At 36.5% G+C, this 22,569-nt stretch overlaps 1 protein-coding gene across 1 annotated transcript in view; it reads right to left on the bottom strand.

Moving 5' to 3' along the window:
- Window positions 1–19,494, bottom strand: part of LOC104643462 (connector enhancer of kinase suppressor of ras 2) — a 205,289-nt gene extending 185,795 nt beyond the window's left edge. Inside the window, exons 1-2 of the mRNA XM_075763063.1 lie at window positions 19,472–19,494; window positions 18,531–18,604 (exon numbers count right to left, since the gene is read on the bottom strand). Coding sequence (XP_075619178.1) covers window positions 18,531–18,604; window positions 19,472–19,479 — 82 coding nt within the window. The 5' untranslated portion in view covers window positions 19,480–19,494. The remainder of the gene's footprint in view (window positions 1–18,530; window positions 18,605–19,471) is intronic.
- Window positions 19,495–22,569: the final 3,075 nt, after the last annotated feature.

The raw sequence follows: 22,569 nt of genomic DNA, 5'->3' as shown, positions 1-22,569 counted from the left end.
ATAAACAAAAAGAATGTCTTATGGAATCCAATTTGTTATAATTTTATTCCTCCCCCCCAATTGCTTGCTCTCACTTTCTCCTGATGGAACACTTAAAATAGAGCTGTTGGTTAGAAATTCAAAACTGAAGTGAAAATTGTGTAACTCAGATGTAATGCGTTACTGTTCCACATTCTAACCATGCCTTTTAATTTTGTAATAACCATTAGTGGAAGGGCTGGCAAATGGTAGAAACCTGAAAAAAAAGTGACAGAATAATTTCTCGCTCTTCTTTTTGTTTTCCCCTGTTACCTACAAAGAGCAAAGGAAGTACGTGAGATTACATCAGCTGGGAAAAAATAGAATCAAGAGGGAGAGATGTGATGGAAATTCCTATAAAATCTATTCTGTGATTAGAGGTATCGTAAAGCTTATGAAGAAACATAGGGGATTGCCTGGAGTTTTCTTATGACTCAGAGGCATCATCACATGGTAGGGTAGACAGCTGTAGTCTTTGTGAAATGGCAGTCTTTCCCTACATATATATATATATCAGCAAAAGGGAAAAAAATATTATATGCACTTCTTCAATTAAAAAAGAGATAGGCTGGGTAGCCTGTTTTGAATTGAAACACAAAAAACCCAGTGCTTTCTCTAGATTCATGAACTAATTAAAATCTATAATGCAGAGAGTACCAAGAGAGAAACGAGCAAACTTTACATATTCAGTTAATGCCTAACACTGAGTGTATTTTTTTTGTCTTAAAAGTCTGTGCAGTGCAGAACTGAAAAGAAATTAAGCATAGGGGTTTTACTCTATTAAATTGCTAAAACAAATATTTTTAAGTGTAGGACTGGTTATGAAGAGAGAGTTCTCCACTTTCATGTTTTAATATGGGAAATAAGAGAATGAGAAAAGTGGCAAGTTTCTTAGCAATATTAAGCAACGTACCCCTGAAATGATTGATTTTGGACATTACCCATGGCTTTAGTTCTGGAAGTTCCATGCCTGTAATTGATGCACAAAGAAACCATTCTTTTCACTTTCTCAATGGCAATAAAAAAATATCATTCCCTGGAAATACGAAAATAACTTGATATCCTTGCCCTGAGCATGAAGTTTCCTGGTTCTGTTTTACCAGCAGTGTAACTATGCCACTTCACAAAAGGCACGCAGCTCTCGCATGTGTCTCCTCTCCAACGTCCACGTGGCCTGGGGACTTCAGCTACTGCTGTGATCTCAAGGGTGGCATCCCAGGCAAAATGTACAAAAGTCTGTAATTAAATACCTGGTTAGGTTTTAGAATTCAAAGTTGGAATCTGTGATAAAAGTGTTAGATTCTCAATGTAGAATGGAATACTGGAAGTTTGACTGAGGAGATGTGCTGTTCTATTAGAATAATTTTCTGTCTAAAAATTGTGTATTTCCTTGCAAAAAAGGAATATTAAAAATGAAGACTAAAGAGTTTTGACAAAGATTATGAGAGTTAGAGCTTTTGTATGGTCCAGGGAGTTCTATGGCAGAAGATTCTTCATTTTGCTCTAATCCTCCTTTGTGGTGCCTACATTTATCAGCTCAGTGTACATGCTGGTTGAGGAAAGACTTTTTGGTTTGTTTTGATGTTTGTTTGATCTTTGCATCTTCTGTTTTTGAAAACAATCAACATTCGAGGCCAATGCTTTCTACAGGATAACAAAGTATATTGCAAAGACCCAGCTATATGTTTCCAAAGGAGTTGGCCTTTCAAACACAATGTTCCAGAATTGTCTGTCTGTCTTATTTGATGTCTTCCTCAGCCTGCTCCTCCTCCTTTCTGAATTTCAAGCTGATGTAAAATTTTTGTTAAGGATAACATCAAAGAAGTCTGTACGCATGTCAATCCCACAGTGATACTTAGCACATTGCAGGCGTTTATGTTATGTAAATGTAAGAGAATCGCTGTTTGAAAAAGCTGCTACAAAGCAGGTAGTGATTTAATGAAAAGCACAAAGATTGAAAGGGGTTTGCCGGAGCCTTGTGTGATGTGAATGTTAAGAAGCTCATTCACGTCATCAGCTTCCCTGCCGTACTTTCTATTCTCCCTCCTGTTTCAAGCCAACTTGAATTCAGTTAGAACTGTGTGCTAAGGAAAACCTTGAACTAAACATGTACTCAGTCTAGCCACAATCAATGCAGCACAGTTAATCATTTTTATTAGTGAATTTGCTTTTCTCTTTTTGCTGTATCTGCCTCTCTTTTGAGACTGGAGCAATGTAAGACATATTTAGAATGTAGTTACTTTTGAAAAACACCATTTATACACTCAAAAGAAAAACCAGGTTATTCTTTCTAAGAGGAATGTTCAGGTAGTACATATTTAAATAACAAAAGCATATGTCTAATGCATAGTTTAACATGCAGGTTTAGCTCTGAGGATCTGACTCTTCTTTTGAAGCAGTGAAAATGTGAACTAATGTAGCTGAAAAAAAAATTTAGTAAAACTGTAAAACCACTATTAAATGAGAGTTTGCTGGAGTCAAGGAATTTCTGCTCGAATCAGTTATGGGATTACAGCCAAGCTAAGCCTATAGGTGTCTGGAGGTACATGGGAACAGACAAATGATCTCCATAAGAGCTTTTTAGGTTCACAGAGCCAACACGGTTTTTAGCTCAGCAAGTCTACAAATCTTACCTTAGCTCTTTTTTAAAAAGATAAAAAAGTGCCTTTGCCATTGGGGCACTTCAGTTCCACCAAACACTATTGATTCATTGAGTTTGTTTGTTCCTAGACACAATAATATACTAAATAGTATTCTGGAAGTAGTCCCATTGACTGGACCATTCAGTCCATGTGCTGTTGATGTTACCTGCAGGTGAATAAAGTAGTTTTAATTATCCAATGTGAAAAATAATGTGGACTTTCCTTTACATTTAGTAAGAAAGAATTCTTTTTGTTTCTAAATCAGATTGGTTTTGTAAGCAGTTTTTGTAAGCAATGCAGCATAAATCCATTAACAGTTGGATGCAGTGATTCATAGTGAAAATGTACCTGTGATTTATATTGGTAGGAGTAATAGGAGAATGAGGCATCATATACATATAAGTGTTTTTTTTCCTAAATATATACCGTCATTACTAAAAAAGTCCATTGTAACTGCTGCAAAGTACAATCGTCTAACCTGTTGCATCCTTCAAAATAAATGAAATATCAAAGCTAAGCATTTAACACTGGAAAAAGTAGACTGGATAATAAAATATTTCACTTTATTAAAATTTGTTTTGGCATCACATGATACAGGAAATTAATGTTTTTATAGATTTTTCTTATTTTTTGTTCTCTCAGTGTTTCTTTAATGTAAGTAAATAGACTGTAGTATTTAAATGCCTTTGAATTCCAAAGGATTTGACACCCCCAAGTGTAATTTAAGCCTTTTAAAATTAATAAATATTTTATGAAAATACAGAATATATCATCGTATAATTACTTAGGATTTCTTGCCCAGTGCCTGAGAAGCTTTCTATAATTCTTATCCACTCTTCCTGTAGAAAAACTTTGTTATATCAAGAAAGAGGATATCTACCCACATACTTTGATTATTTTCTCTTATTCACATCTTGTTTTCTTCACCATCCTTCTCAGCCTCATCCTAATGCAAATCAAGGAGTTAATTTGCATGCATTATTTTAATTTCAAACCTGATAAGATTGTTAAATATTGGCAGTATGTATTTTTACCAATAGATTCTTTTTGAGCCGCATATTTCTGCAGTGGCAAATTTCAGCTAAAGTCAATGGACACTGATTTCTAACTGCTGTATAGAATTTCAGATTTCTTCCTGACTGACCTGCTTAAAATAATTAGCTATTTCCTTATGCTGAACTGACAGCTACCTGAGAAACAGCAGGCATTCTCAATGTTAATAATGCTGTGCAGCCCAAGGCTTTTTTTCTTAAATTACTAGCATAAAGAAGATTGCAGCAAGTCATATTTGTTGAATAAATTGTGAAGATGTTTTAGCTTAACGGAATCAAAGATGAAATCAAAATACACAAAAAAAAGGATCAGAGAATTAATATTATATTTTCCCATAGGCTCTGGTTGACAAAGTACTTGGCTTATGATGACCGGAGTACGTGATTTTGTCTCCATATATGATTCCTGGTTGATATTTGGCATGAATTAATATGTGACCTACCAAAGAGATCTGTAAAGGTTGTTTGGTCTTGGACAAGAAAAAGGTTCTCCATCATGGCTTGGGGATAATGCAACACAGTATCATTAGGTGAAAAATCATCAGATATACGTATTACTGAATCAAGATGCATTATGCTATGCTCCACATTCTCGTAATAAGAGGTTATTATATTACTTCAGCAAAACAGGTTGCTCTCTAAGTGCACAAGGAGTGGAAAGGACAGCCACAGGAGTGACTCAGGTTAGCAGGGAAGGCTCAGGGACCATGCAGAATTATTACCTCATTTATCTTTTCCCCTCTTCACTAGACTTCCTGATGGACCATACAAAATACAGTGGTTGTACATTATGTCACATACCCACTTCCACCTTCTAAGTAATACACCTTAGCATTTGTTCCAAGTCTTATATCAGGACATTCCTACTAAGTAAATTCCTACCAAACCTTGACATTGCAGTGGAATACGAATCCACAACATATGCACATTTAAAAGAGAAGACAATGTACCACACAAAAATCAATGCAATATAAAACATTTTCTGAAAATTAGTTTTGACAGTAGATATGTGAGTTATTTTCTACTTTGAACGTGTTTCAAGATAAGTAAACTCAGTAACTTGACAAGCATTACATATGCTTTCGGGGAGCTGCGAGGCATAACAGGGACAGTAAGGAGCTTTCATTCAGTAGGAAAGCACATGGAGCAGTCTTCCTGAAGACCTCAATTCTATCATTAAAAAGACATTGTTGTTGTATTTTTGTAACAAGTAGCTAATGATTCCCAACCCATATGCTTGTACCAGATGTCTGAACCTTCACAGGCCTGATCATATTTATTCCTTTAGATGAACCATTTCATGTTACTTAATAATAATAGTCAAGATCATTATTTTAATTCTCATCACTTCAAATCCAAACACAGCAAATACGATGAGTAAGAGGCTTCAAATTTTTCCCTTGATTAACGGGCTATATCTGTGCAGAAACACACTTCCATCTTGAAGATGTGATTTCTCCAGTGAAGCATTGCTAGCCAGATCTTCTTTCCTGGAGCAATTTCCCTGTGCTGTGGAACAACAATTGTGATTCTAAAGTGCAAGCACCCAAAAAGAAATTTTATAACTTTCATGTGCTACAGATGCTAACAGTAACAACTGTCATTTCTCTGCGTTTCACCTTGTCTCTCTATCACTTTTGAGTAGTTGCTCTTTAAGTACTTATTACCGGTAAAGCCTGGAACCTTTATCTGCATCATCCTTGCTTTGAACTTCTCATATCTCCCATATCCCTACCAACTCTGCATTCTTTTTATGCCCCAAACCATGCAACAGCAGAATTTTGTGTTGAAATACTGCTATATGGGAGACACCAGACCCTAAAAAAAGTTAACAGTCCACAGTGTATATAAGGTGGCCATTACTCTTTGATAGTAAATATTGCTTTGTCCCAGGTTTTGATCTGAAAAAGAAAAGACCATAACAAGCAGCAGGATGCTAATAATGATCCTACACTTACAGTGCAAGCTACCTTCTAGCTTTCAATAGGAGTAGATGAGGGCACAAGTTTTAACACTGTTTTTCAAATAATTTTGACTGCTTTCTGTGACATCAATCTGTTGGAATCTCGGTTTAGATCACATGACCGTGTACTTTCATCAGCAAAAAAATGGAAATGTCACCCTGATGACTTGGTTTAATACAGATTTAGAAAAATGATCATTTTCTCAATCATAGACATATTTACCTTCATATTAGTGTATACATTTCCAATTTGATGTCTCTTCAAGCCAGTGCCAGTGCATCTGTATAAAAGGAGTACTCTTCACTTTCATTAACAATTGCAATTGTGTAATTGCCTATGTATTTTTTATCAGAGGTTATACCTGCATTTGCCCTTACCTGCATTAGACTACTATGTCTCCTTTCAATGGATTTCTAGGTAGGTTTTTCTCAACTCCTGTTAGCATCCTCCTTGTCTGTAAGCATTTATTGATTTTTAGAGTCAAAACAATGAGTTAAAACACAGGAGCTGGAATCAGAAATTGCACAGAGGCAAAATGGGAGATAATGAACAAAGGAAATAAGCATGGCGTTAATAAATATTGCCTTTTTGCTAGCTGCTACCTGGTTCTATCAAGAGAACTCTTGGTAGATCACTATAAATTTCAAATCAAAAAAAGAGAATATACCAGTGCATGACTGTACTGTGATCTAAAGTGTCTCTCTCGAATATTTCCTAATTATACTGCATGATCATTTTTATTACCTTACCCAGAACAGACAGTCTGCAAGATATACAGACACTCCTGTAAAAAGAATGCTACACTGTAATAATGGATTTCTTTTTACATAATTGTCTCTCATTTACTAGACTGACTTGTGGACCAGGTTTACCTGTATGCAAGATTCACTGTGAGCTCAACTTTAGTTAGCTTTAGGATATCTATTGTAGATAACATGCTCTTGTTCTGTTTTCCTGTACAAGTGGTATTAACAGTCATTCAGATTGAAAACAACACAAAGGGTAGTGCATTCATGGTCTATAAATACTATTTATTTTCAGTAAACATCTCAGATAATGCCCCTTTCCTAAGATTATTACAGATAAAGAGATTGTGGGATGGACCTTACAGGAAGAACACATGCTTTCTTCAAATACAGAATTTCCAATATTTTGAGGCATCACATGAATTTATCTCAGAGCACAATCAGTCATCTAGACATGTAAATCAAGTTTACTGAATAATCTTTCCTACACAAAGTGGTAAGATGACCTTCAGACCAAAATAATGTGAAATAAGCTCACCTTCACACTCCTCTGTACTTCTTGGATGTAATGAAGAAACCTTGTTTATTTTTACCTCTCCAAAGAATCACATTTCCTGTTTCAAAATATACTTTTTGAGAGTAAGAAGCTGGCCGATAGTTTAACTTATACACTAGATGGTTCTTTTTTTCTGAGAAATCTGTGTTCTTTCTCTGCACTAAAACCAAAAATTACAAATTCTGTTATCATTTAGGGAATGCTTAGTCACGGACCTTCGTTATCATGTTTTGCGGATGGTAGCTGTGGCGTAGAGAAAACCATTGGCTCCATAAGAATTAGTGATGGTCTGATAAACACATCATAATTCATGCTGGTATATCTTGAACTGCTACAAAATTATAATAATTATGGTAGTGTTTTATGTAATTTATGAATTTTGTATATAATTGTGGCCTTCTCTTCATCATCTTGATGAAACTTTCTTAACAGCATGAGGACAGTAGTCCAAGGTGTGGCTTGCACAGATAATGTTAACTGAAGCTTGCATGAACACCTACCAGGGTTAACCATAGATGCAATTTATTTGCTTCTGCTCTTTCACCATTGTTGTTTGCTTCATTACAAGAACAAACACAAACTGTTCCAGGACAGCATTAACATGGCTTAACAGTATGCTATAAGGTTTAATTTTGCTGGTGACATTGTCCTTTTTTATGACAGCTTACCAGTTCACAAGCAAAAAATGAAATATTGTCCATCATTTCTCCTCAAAAAATGGGATGTTAATGATATTGGAAAGAATAAATTTTACGAGAATTCCAGCAATTCAAATCAAGTATGACATTAGATGGTAAAAGAAAGAAAAAAACACTGGGGTGAAACAGTTTGTACACCCTGCAATCAGCAGGCCAATCTGACTTTACACAGAAGATCTAGACAGCTTTGGTTCCCATGGAACTTCTGCCTGGATGTATGACATGGAAGCTGGAGACCTATCAAGGACATTAATGGGATACTTAAATACCTCTGAAAACCAATGCCTTTGAAAAAATGCCAAAGGTTATGTGGAATGAATTAATTTGAAATGCCAGGATTCCTTATATATCAACATCCTTTTATTGAAAAAGTTGTTCATAAAAGAAAATGGAAATATACAAAATATTTTAAGAATAAAGCATGCTACTTGGACACTAGAGGACCTCATAAAGGAGACCTTATTAGTGAAATAACTACAGAACTACCTTCAGATATGTAAAATTTATGGAACTTAACAGTGGAGAGAAGATGCAAAGAGCAGCCCACAATACATATGGAACAGGGAAACTTTTTTTCACATTCTAAGTGATATTGATGGCTTCTGGAATGATTCAGAGATTGAATTAAAACACTTTTGTTGAATGATCATTTGAGCAATTTGGTCTCTAGTTAAAGTATTTCCTCATTGCCTATATGCAAATAATGATTGCTGCTGCTACCACAGAAGCTATTGATAATTTGTCCTGACAATTATCAGAGAAACAAGAAATAGCTGGTAAGATGCCCCCGTGTATCCTTCTATGAGTGCATGATGGTTTCCTTAGCACATTTCCTACTGTTTTTAAGTCCAGTTTTGAAAGTCTCAAGAAGTGTTTCCTCCATTTTTTGAAGAAAATTAAAATTATTTAAAGTTATCCTTTATCTGCCTTTTTATTTCCTATGTGAAAATTTCCTGTATCTCTATTTATCATTATGATTTCTCTGTTTTATTACTTAGATGATTATTTGTTGTATTTTTGATAGATTATTCACTAGTTGTCTTCAGTCTCCAAAGTTTATTTTTGGAAATACAGCACCTCTGAGCTACTGCACGAAGTGGATCCATTTCTTTTTATATGACATTCAAGTAGTGAGAATTCTAAACTTCTTTATTAGTTCTGAACTTTTCTTACATTACTCTACCTGTTCTCTCCAACTATATGATTCAAATGCAAGGCTCAAAGTGTTTTTTCTCTGCTTTGAGTATCTTTTTCCTCTGTAAACCATAAAGTGGTTTTCTGTATAACTAAGGAAAATTCCTAATGTGGCTTGGCAATAAACAATTAAAATCTCTTGACAATAGGCAATAAAAATCTCTCCTTAGCATTCCGTAGTTTAGGACATTTTCATTATGAGCTCATTGTTCATGCTGAGTGGTCAATAACAGATGCCTACATATGCCTTTCCTGGTTTTAGGAATGTGCCACTGGAGCACATTTCTATCTAGTATATGTTCCTATCCATCACAAAGAACTTCATAGATACCATTGTTGAACTACCTCCCCTGTGTCTTCCAGGGAAGCAACATTTCATAGTCTGAAAGAGAAATTAGAAGCATCCTGGATATTCACAGTAGGTTTTAATGTAGAATCAATGAAAAATCAATATATGCTCTCTTCCAACTGCACCTTAAAGCTACCAGAAGTTGTGCTAGGGTTCTTAGGCAGGTGGTTTTCAACTTGCTCAAATTAATCTGAGGCTGTCGAAATGGTAACCCTTTATTTATAAAAGAATATTTTGGTGGACTTGCGCACATTGCAACTCCTAGTTTGCCAAGCTTGAGATCAAAACTTGCTGATACGTCACTTGATTTCTGTTATCTATAATGCTTAGCATGGACACATCTTTGTTATTTTGAAAAAGTAGAAATATTTGCATTTCAGGACAGACAGCATGGTACAGCAGCTGAGCATTCTGTTTAGCATACCACCTGAACTCTGTACTACAGGGGGGTAAATACTCCCACGCAGGACCTGACACCAATCAGACAATACTGAGAAGAGGGAAGAAAAGGATTGTATCATCCCCACGTTGTTTCTTCCACTCTTCCATCCCATTTCTCTCCCTTTGTTACCTTCTCCTGGTTTTTGAATGCATTTCACTTCCAATTACTTCACAATCTGATGCTTATTCTCCATCTGATTATGAAAAAGGCAAGAAACATACTGCTAGAGAATAATATGAATAAACGAGGAGAGAGATGAACAGAGAACAGGGGAAGCTGGTAGAGAGAGCGAGCTATAACATGCTCTTCATTCAGGTGATAATTGCTATGTCTGACTTGTCAGGCTGATGACACTACTCTCTGTCTTAACTTAAACAGAGGTAGTTTTCCATGTAAACTAAAAAGCAGATGTGTCAATCCTTTCTAGAGTTGTAGTAGTTTCAGTACAGTTATAGAAGACACAGTTTCTGCCTTAAGAGCTCTTGAAATCCATAGAGTTTTTCTAGGCTTTGTATGATGTTTAGAATGAAAAAGATGGACAGGTTTGTAGGGAATAAAGCTGAACGTATATTGTAAAATTACTTTCTGTTACATTTTTATTTTAAACATATCACCTCCGTTATAACTAAAATACACCACAGATTTTTTTATAATTCATTTTTACTGGAAAACAGTTGGTGGAGAATTTGAGTAGGAAAACCCAAACATAGCATTGGCCTTAAATTCTTCTGAGTGCATCGCTATAGAAGGTCAGCAAGGATACTTGCTGGGAGCAGTTTGAGTATTAGTTAATCAGAAATAATTTCATTCTGATTCGTCACTAGAGCGCTTCACAATACAACCTTATAATTTTTTCCTCTCTCTGAATCCTATAATAATAGCTCACTAAGCTCCATCTTTCCGACTCATCTGTCATCACTATAATGGCGTAAGGGAAGGGGGGAAAGTTTCATGTTTAGTAAAAAACCTAAACTACAAAAGTAGTATTTGGAAGATATCTACAAAATTATTCTGGGGGGACAGGCTTCATTTAATATCATCAGTGTCATTAATTTCACCAGCAGAACTACAACCTCCATTTCTGTCAGCATGGCAGGATATCTGTTCTCAGAAAGAATGGCATTAAAGGATAAATTCTTTCCTTTTTAGCTTTTAAACCTTTGTAGGTGTTAAAACAATTTTGCAAAACACCTCAGGACAAACTGTAACATACTTTTTACTTTCCTGGCATATGCAAGCATTGTAATATTTAGTGTGCCTCATGCATTTTTTCGTTCATTACAAATAGAAATGCAAGACATTAAACCTGTTAGAAAGAGATGCATGGAAATTTCATTAGGTAGGAATATTTCTTTGCTCAAGGACATGAAGCGTCCATCTGATCCACAGTGTACATTTAGGAGACGACCTTGAGGACAGACCCAGAAAGCATGCAGCTTCCCACTGGTTTTGACACATGGGAATTGGAATGAAACTTTGCCTGACACTCCACCATCTAGACAGTGGGTTTTTGGCATGCAAAAAATGCTATTCATAATGTATTTTTTTGCAAAGTGTAGTGTTTCTAAAACCACTTTCAAACTTAGGTAGCCAGAAATACTGATACAGTGAGATGTTCTGCTACTTTTCTAACAAGTATACATTTTATATGCTTGTAAAAGTAACTCTGAGGTGTTACACACAGAATTCTCAGTGTTTTGGTACAAGTGTTGGTGTCGTTCCTGCCAAAGCAAGGAAAAATTTAGTATCAGGAATTAGGAGGACAAGAAAGTGTTGTCAGGATTTTGTCTGGGAAGAAACCATGAAAGTATATTATTGCTCAGCAGGATCCAGTATCTTTGCAGTTTCTTGACAAACAGTACCTCATTTAATGTGATCTGAAAGTGTCATCCACAGGATCTAATTTATTCTGAATTTTGCTTCCTAATGTAATACATTGTGAAACAATGGAGATCTGGAGAGGGTTGATCTCTTCTGAATTTGCATTGCCACCATGTTCTCCCTGTAGTGGTCAGAATTTGAAGGTGGGTATTTTGCATAATGTATCTTATGAACATATGGTAAGGTTACAAGACACAGCAATGCATGACAATTGTGTCTGCCCATATTAAGGTTCAAGACAATAATTTTTTTTACATAATGAACTGGAAGATTAGTTACACTTGATAAATGTGACTTGAGAGACATTCATTCAGTTCAGACTTTTCTCTGCAAGCAGAATTACTTTTCTTTAAAAGGTCTGAATGTATCTGCTTTATAGACAGGGAAATTTTAGAATATATTCCTAAATGTCTAGATAATAAATATAGACCATTAAATTGCTAAATGTTTCTGAAACCTTTTATGGAGATAGTGCTAATCCAGTCGGTTCTTGGAAGATACATAGACCAGTTTCTAATTGGTCCTCAAAAAGGTGCTAGTAAAAATGAAATAATAGAGATAGGGATGCAGAAATACCTCGGCCAAATAATTTCCATGGAAATACAGCTAGATTTGCTATATGGAGGTCTTTGTACAATCCTCTACTCAGCTTGTAGGTCAGCTTGCCATGCCACTAAATATGGCTGCATGGTTACTGGGAAGGCAGAAAATGGAGTAATGGACGCAGCAAAGAGTTTTGTTGTCTGTCCAGGCTGCCAGTACTACGCAGGTTGGATTAAAAGTGATGATAGTTAAAACCTTGAGGGTACTGGGTCTTAGTTATCCCAACAGTCTTCTGAGCTCTGTATGATATCTTAACCTCTTAGGTTGAAAGGAATGAGGCTTTTGTAAAGGGTTAGTAAAAATGGAACAGGTATATATTTGCTTCTGGTGCTGAAACTGATGACTACCATGTCTGCTGCTCTCAGGAGGCTATGCCGTTAGCTTCTTATAAAATACAATATTAAGATTTTTGAACTTTAGACATTTGGAACAGATTCGATCTTGAGTACTTTGTCTCTGACTTGCTTTTGCTAGGCTGTCACTAGAGCTAAATATTTTTTCTTGCTATGTCTAAACATTATACATATACCTTTATTACTCACAGTTTATAGTCAATATTGACTGCATCTCCTTTCATTTTCCATGTGTACTGTAGGTGATAACAAAAACATGACATACTTGCCAGGTCTTTTGGTCAATAACTTTTATAAATATATGATATGCAAATATTTTAGAAGAAAATGACAATAAAAATAAATTAAAGAAAATCAAGACAATGGAAGATAAATTAAAAAATTAAAGTAAAAAATTAAAGGAAAGAGAATAAAGCAAAATCAAATGTATCCTCATATCATACTTATTCATCATGAGAGAGCAACTCACCTGTGCTAGACTTCCTTTCCAAGAGACAGTGAGCTGAAATCCTGAACTTTTAGATTACAGTTTGTGTAGGATTTTTTCATATTGTCTCCTAATAAGTTGTAGTCACCCCCTAATCCAGTCTTCCCATTGACATTAGTTCTCAGAATATTTGAAATGTAGATTCATCCCATGCATCTGCCTATGTCTGCAGCTAGGATAGCCTTCTCGCATGGGTATTCTGGAAAATATAAACCATGAAATGGGCAGAAGGAAGCTAAAGCTATAATCTCTTTGGGATTGTTTCACGTTTCAAAGATGAGGGTCATACACATGCAAGAAACCATCCCAAGATCTTGTCTGAGTTGGCAGAAGCCTTGAGAAGACATTAGGCCATTCTGCTGTGGACAAGCTGGGTACATAAGCAGTTCCAGAGGGATGTCTGAGCTCTTCATAGTTGTGTCCAAAACCTCCTACAAAGGAAATAATAGCCAAACCTGCCCAGACAGCTAATTACAACACTAAACTGTACCTAATACTGGGAACCTGCTTCTTGAAATCTGATCTTAACCACTTCTATTGCAAAGCAGTCAACGTTGAGGAGTGCTCTTCTGATCCTTTTAAAGCAAATGTTTACAACATTCAACAGAGTAGTTGTTGCCAAAATTTATTACTAAAAAGCGTTCCAGTCTGAAACTTGTAAGAGAAATCAGAGAGGAATTGCAAACAATTCTGATTCAGTGACTTCCTAGCAACAACTGGAAATGTGGTAGTAGTGGAACACAGTAATCTGAGAGGGAGCCACAAACGTAAATCACTTGTTTCAGTTTTAAAATTGGTGAGAGTAGAAAGAAAACAATGAAACCTTTACTTTAGAACTGCTTGAAAACTCAATGTTAATTCTGAGGGCATCTGTATTTGTGGTTCTCAGTTCTCTTCCAAACCTATTTGTCTTCAGAAATAACTGAAAAGATGTTATAAACCCTACATTTTTCTAAATAAGATATGACCTGCATTATCTACTCAAGTTTCAAATTGTATCTTGTGAAGTCGAGTTCTTGCATTATGGGATTCTAAGGTCATGAAGGGGGATCGAGAAAGCTAAGCATCATCCAGCTCAGTACCTACAAGGCTGCTTTTGCAGTAGATCATAATATTTAGCTGTGTCTCCAGTATGCTCTAAGATTTTATGTATTACGTTCTGTAAATAGAGGAGACTCCCTGGTTATGACATATTGCTACAGAACAGGTAGTGATCTAATGAAAAGCAAAGGACTGAGAGGGGGTTTGCCGGAGCCCTGCGTGACATGAATGCTAACAAGTCCACTCACGTCATCAGCTTCCCTGCTCTCAGCTCCCCCCTCCCTCCCTTCCTTTCTCTTTTATGAGCCAGCTTGAAATCAGGGAATTACATGCTAAGGAAAACCCTTCAGCTAAACATATAATTATTCTGCACAGGATCAGTGCAGCACAGTTAATCAGTTTACCAACTGAATTAATTTTTATTTTTTCATGTCTGCATCTCCTGTTGAGAGTGGAGAAATTCTAGATTTAAAGGGGAAAAAAATCATTTGCAGTTGTGAAATGAGTATCTGAAGCTGAGCATTCATTATGAGAGAAACCTCCACTGCAGGCTATTTTGGCAGACAAACCTTGCTGTCAGTCCCCAAGACTTTGAATAACTGACTCCATGTGGAGTTATTACTTACAGGTACTTAAGAAATAACTGGTTTCCTATTTTAGTTTTCAGCTGTTTAATAACATTCCATTCTCCAAAAAACACAGTTGTATTTATTGCATTGTATTTCATTTCACTTCGTTGGATTGTTTTGAAAAGTTGGGATTTACCTGAGCACAGGTGTCACTTCACTGTAAATGAGTTCACGTTTTAAATGACCTACTTGTAAAATTTAAGAAGTACAAAATCTTAAATGCTGTTATTTGTAAAAGTACAGAGAAAACCTTTAGATTCTACTTACAATGAAAACACAAAGTATCATGCCTTTATTAATTCTAAGTGCAAATAAGAGTCAGGAGGCAACATACCTCCCCCCTGCCCCCCTCTAACCCCCAAATTCTGTACAGGATTACCTCCAACAGTAATGCATACATATAAAAATAGACAGCCTTTGGTTTAGGAGTGCTAACTCTGATGATGTGTTTGCAACCACAAAGTGTCACCAAGTTTTACAGTAAGTGATGGGGTTGCTGGGCCAAAAAGCATTCAAAGTCTCCAGGCAGAAGCATTACAGATGTAAATATTGAAGTGTAGTTTATAATTTACTCACGTTAGTATGTTAAAATTTATCAAAGGAAAAACTGACTAAGTTTGAAAACTATTCTGATTCTTAATGGATTTGCAAGCTTTATGGGTAATATTCGTTTTCCAACAGTGCCACAATGGAATTTGAGCAAGGCAAAGTTCTTTCTCTTAAAGTACCTTTTGGGTCCATAGTACATATCCCCAGGAAAACATCTAAGTTATGTAGGAAATGGATGCATACCAGGAGAAATACTTGCTCATTTTCTGAAGTGAAAACCATATAGAGAAATTGGAAAATTTTGACATTTTGGGGAAAAAAATAGTAGTGACTGGAAACTGTTGACAAAAATATCTTCACAATTAATGTTTTCTGCTCCTTTGAAAGCTTTCTTTTCAACCACAGTGCCTTCTGCTGTGTATTTGCTAAACTTTACAAAATATTTTTGTATAAGGACAATTTCTTTAACACAAAGGTATCTAGAGTCTTAACTTCTAGATCCTCTGTAAGCCTCAAGAATCAGCTTCTGAAGACTTGGATGGCCTTTTCAGGTTGCCCACACCACCCGATGCAGTTCCCAAATTGAATTCCAGTTGAATGCCTTCAGAAAGGAAATGTAGATAAATACAAGATGCCAACTTGTCATAATAATGTTCCTTAAAGTTTACCAATTTTTAGGGCTTTTGGCAAGTAACATTTCCTGGAGGAAAAGAACAGAAGGGTGTCTCCTCTTGGTTGGGGCTTAAGCTACAGCTGCTTCTGATAATAGCACACCATAACCAGGACGCCTTCTGGGTAGCCAGGTCTCAAATGATTAACATCATTTTTGTGGCTTTCTCCCATCTTCTCTTTAAGTATTTGATGTTGCTGGTACTCACTACTAGTTAATTTCAAGACGTGTACTTTACTAACAGTTTTTAAAAGTTACTCTAGCTTAAATAATTATGATAAATTCAATTTAAAAAGGCATATTACAATAATTTCCCTATGAAATGTTATAATTTACAACCTTTACGAATAAAGCTAATTGACTACATATTTTTAAGCCAAAAAATAGGTTATATTGCATTTGCAATATTTGTTACATTGTTTATTTATAGCAAAGATAACATTCCACATTCATAGTGGGGTAATTTTTCTAAAATGTCTTTACTATACCTTTTAACGCTGTCAAAGAAGTGTACCCTTCGGTATAGAAGACATACGTAAAAGCTACCTTATCACTTGAATATTACTACCCGTGTAGACCTTCGACCTCTCTAATGCATTAATAGCTATTTAGCAGAATGACTATAGCTAATGGAGCTCACATACAGAATAAATGTAAAATACAGGCAAACAGTGGCCACAATTGGGCAATTTTTGTAAAAAGTAAGGTATTCACAAGTAGTTTTAAACTAATTCTGGTATGCTTCCATTTGTGTGTGTTAGGTCTGTTCTTTGGCTACAGTTGAAGTATGCATTTATAAAGGTAAACACCGGGATAAAAAAGGGGCTTGTAATGTTAACATGGTAGAAACGGACAAATGTGCAGCTTTAATGTTTGGGGATCTGTAGCACTCATGTTACCAAGGAAAATGCCTATCTTGTAAATTCTTTGGTGTTCATTGCATTATACTTACTTATGCTTAAGCCCAGAGCACACAACTGACGATACTGTCTACTCCAGACGTCCCTGTGGATGCAGTATGCAGTCTTTGTATAGAAATTTAACTGCCAGGCAACACCATACATTTAAAACCCTTTTGTTTGTATGACCTTCTTGCTTCCCATGGTATGCACTACACATGTTATGGATAAATGTTACCCAAGATGTAATTAGTTTACGTCAAAAAGGGTAAAAAAGTAGCAGGAAGCATTTTTAAATTTAGCAACAAGTATTATACATACTTTGATATTTGATTTACATTATAATTCCAGTCATGAGTTAAAATAGCATAACAATCTGTCCCCTTTTTAAATCTTTTATGTACTGAAGGTAAAGGTGTGGACCAGAAAACTCTCCTCTGCATGTACATTAGGATTTGATTTCAAGTAATGACATTGAAGAACGGGAATCAATCATCTGTCTAATGGTTTCAGGATCCATCCCGATGACCTGCTTAAGACCTCCCAATTAACCTGAGTTCACAAACTACATACATTCCTCCAGATACCATTTGCTTCATAATGCTGTATGGTTCTAAAAGAATAGTTTGCTTGTAAGAGTAATGTGTCTGATGAGCACCTAAACAGCCCAATTTCAGTTAAGTATGGAGATGTATCTCAGCAAAATGAAATCAGAACCATTCCCTTATTAATGATAATACTTTGAAAGCTTTAGGGATGTTTTAGTGGGCATCCAATTCGACCCTCCAATAAGTTCAGTAATCACATTACAGAAATTATTTCTATGAGTAATGTACAAACAAAATTTGCACCTCTTCTCCTTATATAATGGAGATCCGTTGTAGCAGAAATGATTTGCCTCTAAGGCAGACAGCTCATCAGAAGCAATGTATAACACCACTAATGCATCCTACTGTGGAAATACATTTTTCCCCACTCTGAAGAAATTTAAAACACTTATCATCACAAACAATTCTCCACCCTCCCATCCAACCCAATCTGTTTGCAGCACAGCCGAGTATTGTAAAGCAAAACATGTCACAGCTTATGGCTGTGTTGTGAAACTGCGAACGTGCAGGGAAATCATCATTCCTGTCAAGTTATCGGGAAGAGTTTCCCCAGCGAAGCCATGCTCAGCCCTGCGCGTTCCCCCTCGCACGCCCCACGCACGGCGCGGGCTGCACTGTCCACGGTACCGGCGACGGACAGGGACGCGGGTGCATTAGACACAACAGCAGCACGAGCAAGAGCGGCTGGGAAGCCTGAACGAATCAGGACATGTCACTAAAGGAGCAGAATTCCTCAGTCCAGTCAGTGGCACCTTGTGCTCCTTGTGGTACCCTAAACTACACACAAGTGCTGCACAGCCACTGCATCAGATCACCTGATATGAGCAAAACAGACCTAATCAGGGCAAATTTAAAGCAACCAAACATCATAATGTTACACTGTGCAATGCATAATGGAGCCATGAGACACAAACACTTTATGTCTGCATTTACCGACGAATGCATTTGAGCCCTACTCAGTGCTCGGCAGAAATTCCAACAACATGCTGCACAGCTTAAGCAGCCTCTCTCCAGTCGTGTCTTAAAAACTACTGTGCAAAGCAGCAAATGGATTATTAGAACTGAATAAACTCTTCCCAAAACAAAGAATACAAGACCATATTGCAAGGATCCAAAGTATAAACAATACATGGTAATAAATGATCGTACCTTTCATCCAATCCACTACTTGTTTGGGCGTCCACTTGCTAATAGGTTCCATAACGAGAGCCATCATCAGATCACTTTATCATTCACACCAAAATCAGAAAAAGGAGAGAAAAAATCTGTCAGAGAGCATGGCTGGGCTAAGAGAGCTGTAGGATTTTACAGTGCAGTCCAAAGAGAAGATGATGCTTTGTCCCTCCAGGTTTCTCCTGCACTGATTCAGTAATGTATAAAATTACACTGCTTGATCAGCTCTGGCACCTCCCCCACTGCACACAGCCTGCAACACGCTGGAGCACAGAGACAGGAAATGGTGCAGTACGTATAGACTTACTTACAAAAGCCTCTACCCAGTGATCTACTTATTAGACTGGCACAAATATAAAATTATATTACACAGAGAGCAATTCAAGCTGGAGCTATTCCAGACACTGAGTTTTAAGGAGCTTTATTCCAACGAGCTCTGGGATCTTCATCAGGGAAAATATCACTACTGTAACTTGATAGCAGATTGTCTTGGCTTCATTGTGAATATGCTGACTGTCACTCAGTTTAAAGAGAAGATAGAAATATCAGAATATCACTTGGCATCTGGCAAAATGCTGAGCATCTCCATCTTTACAATACAAAATGTTGCTGTAGTCTTACACTATGTAATCATGTAATTCAGAATGTCAAACACAGTATAAAAAGTCTTACCCAAGAAAAAAACTGTTGGAACAAAACTCTTTTTTCTGGCCACATGCAGAGCCAGTATATTTCCTCCTATGCGCTTCTCATTTTATAGTGAAAGAATGACAGCATCAAGAGTCAATTTTTACTACTACAGCGCTTTAATAATAGACAAGTATTTTGATTCAAAGCAATGGGACCGTTAGTCAGTCTCTCTCTTTTGTTAGGGAGAAAAAAAATGTTTTAAATATTCTAATACTGAAGTTTACTACCCTTCCATAAGGTGAAGGTGGAACATTTTAAGGAGATGTGCCAAAGAACGCTTTTTGGACCCTTTTGTGACTCACTCTTTGCACCTCATGCAGCACGTGTTCTGCATCATGTGGTTGAAGAGGTGCGTGCTTTCTGTTTGATCCATTGTCTGAGATATGCAGCCCCACTATTTTATTTTAGGGGGAGAAACTCAGATTCCAGGGAAAAAAAAGACAGAACAAAGCAGTTCCACCTTTCTTTTCAGTAGTCTTTCATCTGTGCCTTTTCTTCCTGCACTGCTCCAGGTTCCACCAGCACACTAGGCTAAGAGATGATATTGTTACCATGTCTCCTTCACTCCACTAGACCTGTGTTAATTTGCCCAGGCTGAGAGCTATCCTTTCTTTCTCATATGGGGAACATAAAATACAAATGGAATATTTATGCTATACTGTTTCAGGGTTCTTCTTTAAGTCTATATAGATAAGGATGTAGACCAGCATCCTTTATTGCCCCTCCAAAATGTCTCCAAAGAGATGTGCCATTCTCAGTTCAGTGATGCACTCTATCCTTTTTTCTTTTGCTTTGGGAAGTAGTGTGATTAGTATTCTATGATGTATTTTGAGTGCTCAGAGCACAGATCTCCTTTACAAAAGGATTCACATCAATTCTCCTTCAAGAAGGCTGTTTCCAGCTGAACAGCATGTCAGCTTCCTCTACGAGTTTTGGGAGACCACTTTCAGTAGCTTTAGTTCTGTCTAAATAGCTGTTTGCAATGGACATAATAATGACAAAGATTTCAAATTCACAATACTCTTTCTAGGCACTAGTGGACTGGAATTGAGATACTCAGAATAAATATTTCTGTTAGCTGTTGGAAACTGTACAAGCTGTTTGTTTTAAGGCTATGGTTTCTTAAAATTATTTTCACAAAATTATCATCTCTTGTAAATTCTTTTAAGTTCAATACAAGCTTGCAAGAATTTGAGATAAGCTATGTTGTGTATGAATTTAGTATTTGGACACAATTACACGAAATAATCTTCATTCATGATTGTTTGGACTATTTCCCTAATTCCTGCAATTTGAAAGACATTCTGTTAATGTCCTTTTGTCTCACATTTCCTACCCGTGCTTGACTGGGCAGACTTTTTTTTTTTATATTTTGACATATTTTTGAAAGAGACCGGAGCCTGAATTCAAAGCCCATCAATGTCAGTGGGCATACTTCCATTCATTTTAATTGTCCTTGGATGATGAAAGAGGCCCAAAACTATTATTTTACAATCAGTACTTCCATTTTCAGAATGAGAACTTTTTAAAACTTTTTCATGTCCTGTTAGTGAGGCTCCTCACCACAAAGATGGTTTGCATTTTCATTTAACCATACTGTTATTCACCACCATGGTGCAAGTTCAGGCAATAACTATATCTGAAAGATCTTGATTATTAGATAATCTCCTGTGCTTTTATTTCTTATTACTAGTCATAGTTTGTCTGTATTTTGGGATTCTACAACCTTTTGGACAACCATCTACTTTTTGTACTACTTCTCGGGATGAAATATTTAAAGTTGTTAAAAATGGTAACTCTCTTTCTTTCCTTCTTGAGCAGATGATTTATTCAGCTTCATGATCCATTGCACAGATCAGTGTGCATAGCCACACTTTGTCACGAATTATTCTAAACCCAGACAAATGTTCCTTTAACTTTTCTCATGGGTATGTTTATCATGGCAGGCCATGGAAGATTATACCTGGATATTTCCTCTGCTTCTTGCTTTGTTATTTCAAGAAAGATTTAATTCTCACACGCTGTCATATGAGAATACCACAGAAACATGGTAAGAATATCAAGAAACATGTCTAGATCAGAAAAGGAACCTGCAACTGACCACAGATGGATACAGCTGAGCAACAGCTAAGGACAAATGGAGTCAAGATGTGTTCAGACTATTTCTGTAACCACAGTTCAAGTCAGTTCGTAGCACTTTTTAATATAGGTTGTTCAGTATGCCAGCTGAGGTAATGATTCTGAAATGAGTAATCATGGAATAAGCCACCCATTGCACTGAGCTATCGTCCTTATTACTGACATGGTTCTAAACATAGCTGTGCTAGAGTTAAATCACCCAGCTTACAGTTATTGTCAGCTATAGGTCACTGTAGTAAAACCAAGTTTGAAAAGTCGCTAAACAAGGAACTTTTTAAAAAAATAAGCGAAACTGTGTAACCCTTAAAGCTATTCCATGTGTTTTTCTGTCCATTTATTGCAAGGCTTCTGCCTAGATCTATCCCCCAATCTACCTTACATTGCTTCCTAATACCGACATAAAAGAAACAATGCATTCCCATGATTATGTTTTTCTTCCAGGCTGAATATAGCAAATCAACAGAAAAAAAGATCAAGGAATATCTTTCTCACTATTATTCTATCTAGGTCATGTAAATGAGAAATACTTTCTGACTGAAGTCTGCATAGGCACTGGAGCAAAGTAAAAGGCATTTGAAACAGAGAAAGGAAACAGACCTTTCACTGTATGATGCCGCATTGTCAAAGGCCTATATAAAATAATCCGGTAATTTCAGGCCATAATCACTGCTATCATCTTTGACAGCAAAGGCCTAAGGCTGAACAGACAGGTCGAAAGGTTTCGAGTCCCTCCTTCTTCACAGCAATAATGCTGGTAGTTCTTAAGCTTTTGACCACTGCCTGGTGTCTCTAGGATTACTAATTAAACCATCATTCTCTGTATTTTCATGGTCACTGTGGGAGGAAGTTAAATGTTCCTGTGTATTTCATGGCCAGTGATAACTTTCCAATTAATGATTATGCTCAAACCTGGTAACATAGTATAACACTTAGAGCAACCATATATCTCTTCCAGTTTTCATTTGGTGACACTTACTCTCATATTCTTTGATGAAGAAACAACCCATATGTTTTGAACTAAGTCCTTCGTGAGCAGGGTAGTTTAAGAAAATCTTGACATTGCATTCGACAGCCATTATGGAAAACATAACCATGCAGTTTCAGGTTAAATAAGTCATGAATCCCCTGAAAAAGTGGTATGTAATGTTATAACTTAGGACATTTATAATTTATATTATTAATGGAA

The sequence above is a fragment of the Balearica regulorum genome, chromosome 11 (genome assembly GCF_011004875.1).
Source record: "Balearica regulorum gibbericeps isolate bBalReg1 chromosome 11, bBalReg1.pri, whole genome shotgun sequence".
Taxonomy (NCBI): Eukaryota; Metazoa; Chordata; class Aves; order Gruiformes; family Gruidae; genus Balearica; species Balearica regulorum.
This window is presented reverse-complemented; position numbering and strand designations above follow the sequence as displayed.